The sequence below is a fragment of the Orycteropus afer genome, unplaced genomic scaffold, assembly GCF_000298275.1.
Source record: "Orycteropus afer afer isolate SDZICR_OR568_19922 unplaced genomic scaffold, OryAfe1.0 scaffold00014, whole genome shotgun sequence".
In the NCBI taxonomy this organism is placed as follows: Eukaryota; Metazoa; Chordata; class Mammalia; order Tubulidentata; family Orycteropodidae; genus Orycteropus; species Orycteropus afer.
This window is the reverse complement of record NW_006921601.1, coordinates 2,478,447-2,482,198: the sequence shown is the minus strand read 5'-3', so window position 1 is coordinate 2,482,198 and position 3,752 is coordinate 2,478,447. Positions and strand designations below refer to the sequence as shown.

Below are 3,752 nucleotides of genomic sequence, written 5' to 3'. Positions count from 1 at the left end.
AGATGGTGCCCGGCTATCGTTGTCAACCACTTGGAGGGGGGTCTATGTTGGAGATTCTGGAAAGAGTGGGAGAACAATGTGGAACAAAACTCAAAATCATTTAAAAAAAAAAAAAGGAACAAGGTTTGCTGGTCTGATAGAACATGATGGAACCACTGAGACTATGGCCCCTAGCTGCCCTTCCGACCTGTGAACCCACTCCTGTGGCTTCCAGCCAAACAAAAGACAGGCATATGAGCTGAATATTTACATTAGGTAAATACACTACTTGGAGAGAATAACCATGGGAGAACAGAAGGGCTGTGTATATACAGGGAGACAGCTCAGGGGACAGGCACGCATGGAGAGAAAGACACAGAGAAGAGGTAACTATGGGGAGGAAGTAAGAGGGGAACTGTTGCATTGTGGTAAAACAAAGTGTATGTGAGCTGCTGTATGGAAAGTGAATTTGCTCTGTAAACTTTCACCCAATTCACAATAAAAAAAAAAAATGTTGCCACATCTGGAACCATATCACCCATAACACTGTGACTTTAGTCTAAAAAGATATAAAAATTGTTAGGATTAAGAAAAATAATGTAAATTAAAACATCTGTTATGTTTCCTTAGCCTGTTTAATACATTAGCTGAGATAGTTTATAGGATAGGACAGCCTCCAGAAAGAGGGTAGTGAGGCAGGCAATCCCACACAATGCCAGCCAGAATGTGAGGGTTTCTAAGCTTTCAGAAAAGAACCTGCTTCTTTAGAGCGAGAATTTTAAATAAATTCTGGCCCTCTACCTCAGTAATTTTGGAAATTTAGCCTAAGAAAATCACACCGTCATACAAAGAAATTCGGGGAAGTAAAACTAAATGTAAACAAAAGCCTAAATATATTACATAGGAGCTCTGGTAGCCTAGTGCTTAAGGTACTTGACTGCTAACCAGAAGGCTGGCGGTCCAAAGCCACCAGCCACTCCTCAAAAGGAGGGTTGGGCGATCTACTTCTGTAGTGATACCACCTCGAAAACCCAAGGAGGAATCACTATGAGTCAGCCACACTCTACTAGCACATAACAACAACAACAATTTAGTCTAAATGATTGTCATTTATCATATGATTCAATCCTCCCAAACATAATGAAATCAATCTCATTTTAAGTACTGCTTTTAAAATGAGCAACCTGAGGCAAACTGTAATTTCATGTACAAAGTTACATAGATGATAAAGGAGAGAACAGGATTCAAACTCTGGCACTCTAACCCCCTCCCTTCCTACCACTTACTCCTGACCACTGCTTTGTAAAGTACCCTCATAATAAGGAAGACGGTTCACCAATTTTAAATGACAAAAAAAAACAGGACTTTCATCAGCAAGTACATAACAATTTAGTAAAAATGCATACATGTATGATAAAAGAAAGAGCTCTAGTGACACAGTGGTTGAAGTGCCTGAAGGTCAGAGGTTTGAATCCACTAACTGCCCCACAGGAGAACAATGTGACAAACTGTTTGCTTATGTAAAGATTACCGCCTTGCAAATACTGTGGGGCAGTTCAACTCTGTCCTATAGTATTACCAGGAGTTGGAATCAACTCTACAGCCATGGATTTGGTTTTTTGGTTATAACTAAAGAGTGAAAGGAAAAATTTTTAGGTGACTTTTGCTTCTTTCTAAATTTCTGATTTTATTCAGTTTTTATAAAGAATTTGGTTTATTTTGATAGATTAGTTTTAGCTTTTACATTATGCTTTAGCTTTATAGATCAAGCAATTTAAGATTATTTTTGTAAAGAATAAAAATATTTCTGAGGTTTCACAAAGTGCTACCCTCAACAATAAAGTCATCTAGAGAAGCAAGGTATTTTGGAATTTCTTAATTTAATGGATTTAAATTATCACTTTTGTTAAAAATCTTTTCACAGTGATAAATAAAATGATAACAAGAAAGCAAGTTTAAGCAAGCTAGAAAGTTATATATATATATGGTGGCAAAGTGTTTAAGGCATTTGACTGTTAACCAGAAGCTTGGAGGTTCAAACCCACCAGCTACTCTGCAGAAGGAAGATGGGGCAATCTACTTCCATAAAGAAACCCCAGAAACCCAATGGCGGTCACTATGAGTCAGAATCTACTTTGATAGTAATGGGTTTGGTTTTGGGAGCTCTGGTAGCATAGTGGCTAAGGCACTTGACTGCTAACCAGAAGTTTGGCAGTTCAAACCCACCAGCCACTCCTCTGAAGGAAGATGGGGCAATCTATTTCCATAGTGATACTGCCTTGGAAACCCAAGGAGGGGTCACTATGAGTCGGGTCTGACTCGATGGCACATGACAACAACAACAACAACATATATATATATATATAAGTTGTTTGCTATCCCATCCATATTGACACGATTAGGTTCCAGAGACCAGGCCATTATGTAAACATTGGTGCTACGAAAAAAATGGAGGATGACCACATCAGATCACAAAATGGAGGAAGACTACATCATTACATAGCTGCCAAATTATGTCATTGCATAACTGTCAAACCACTGAGAATCATGACCCAGCCAAGGTAACATGTAACCTTAACCATCACAGCCTGTGTTACTCTCACCTGGCACCTCAGTGTTTGTTACTGCCAGAGATACATTATTAATACAAAAAATAGTCAGTAGATTATTTACTGTTGTAAATGCAAAATGTTGGATAACAAAATAGCCAGTAAGTGGAGTAGATGTATTTGTATAGATGTGTATCAAGAATATAAGCTTCTTGCAATTATTTTGATATTTCAAAATACATTTGTGTATATATGTAAGGTAGCATGTTTGTTTTTATTTTTAATACAAACGATGTAACCAACAGATTTTCCTCACTGTTATTGTATCTCTAATCCTCACTTCAGATCTGGATATTTTTACATTCTATTTTCATCATTTTTCTATTTCTGTTTTAGTTAGGTTGCTGTTATTGTTGTTATGTGCCCTCGAGTCGGACCCGACTCATAGTGACCCCTCCTTGCATTTCCGAGGAAGTATCACTATGGAAGTAGATTGCCCCATCTTCCTTCTGAGGAGTGGCTGGTGGGCTTGAACTGCCAGCCTTCTGGCTAGCAGTCAAGTGCTTTAGGCACTACGCTACCAGAGCTCCCATTTTAGTAATAAGGAGATTTTAAAAATCTCATTCCAAAACAACACTGTCAAAGTTTCCAAAACATGTCAGGTTCCATTTCTTTAGCTTCTTCCACTTTCTCAAAGTAGGTTTATTGTCTTTATTTGCACAATTAACATGACCTGTTCCTAAGGTCTGGAGTACAAAAGCAGACATACATCTATTATTCCTTCTAACTAATTGCTCAAGCATCCATCTACCTAAAAAAGTAAAAGTTGAACATATTTTATGAGGCTCCTAGTGTTTATCAGCTGTCTAAGATCTACTACAAAGGATAGCAGACTTCCTCTGATTTTAAGAGGCTGCTTGAGTTCAGTCAGTCCCAAACTACTATTGTTTCTCAGTGCTACATTATGTTGAATTTTAAACTTTATTCTCAAACCATGTCTACTCAGTAACTGTGTCTGGATGATGCTCTAAACAAAGGACTACTCAATGTTTTGTTTTGTTTTGTTTTTTCCTGGTCTCATTTATAACACGGGCTTCCAAGGACAGGATGTTTTGTCCCAAGTATGTGCAGCTTATTGTCTCTATGCTCACAAGACACTTAGGAGACCAGCCAAACAAAGTACAGGCATGTGAGTTAAACATTTACCTCAAGTAGACACACGCC

The 3,752-nt window shown here is 38.1% G+C and overlaps 1 protein-coding gene across 1 annotated transcript in view; it reads right to left on the bottom strand.

The window, feature by feature from the left end:
- Positions 1-513: 513 nt before the first annotated feature.
- The window catches only part of LOC103210537 (olfactory receptor 2AG2-like), a 4,788-nt gene continuing 1,549 nt past the window's right edge, over positions 514-3,752 (bottom strand). Inside the window, exon 2 of the mRNA XM_007956456.1 lies at positions 514-538. Within this exon, the coding sequence (XP_007954647.1) occupies positions 514-538 (25 nt within the window). The remainder of the gene's footprint in view (positions 539-3,752) is intronic.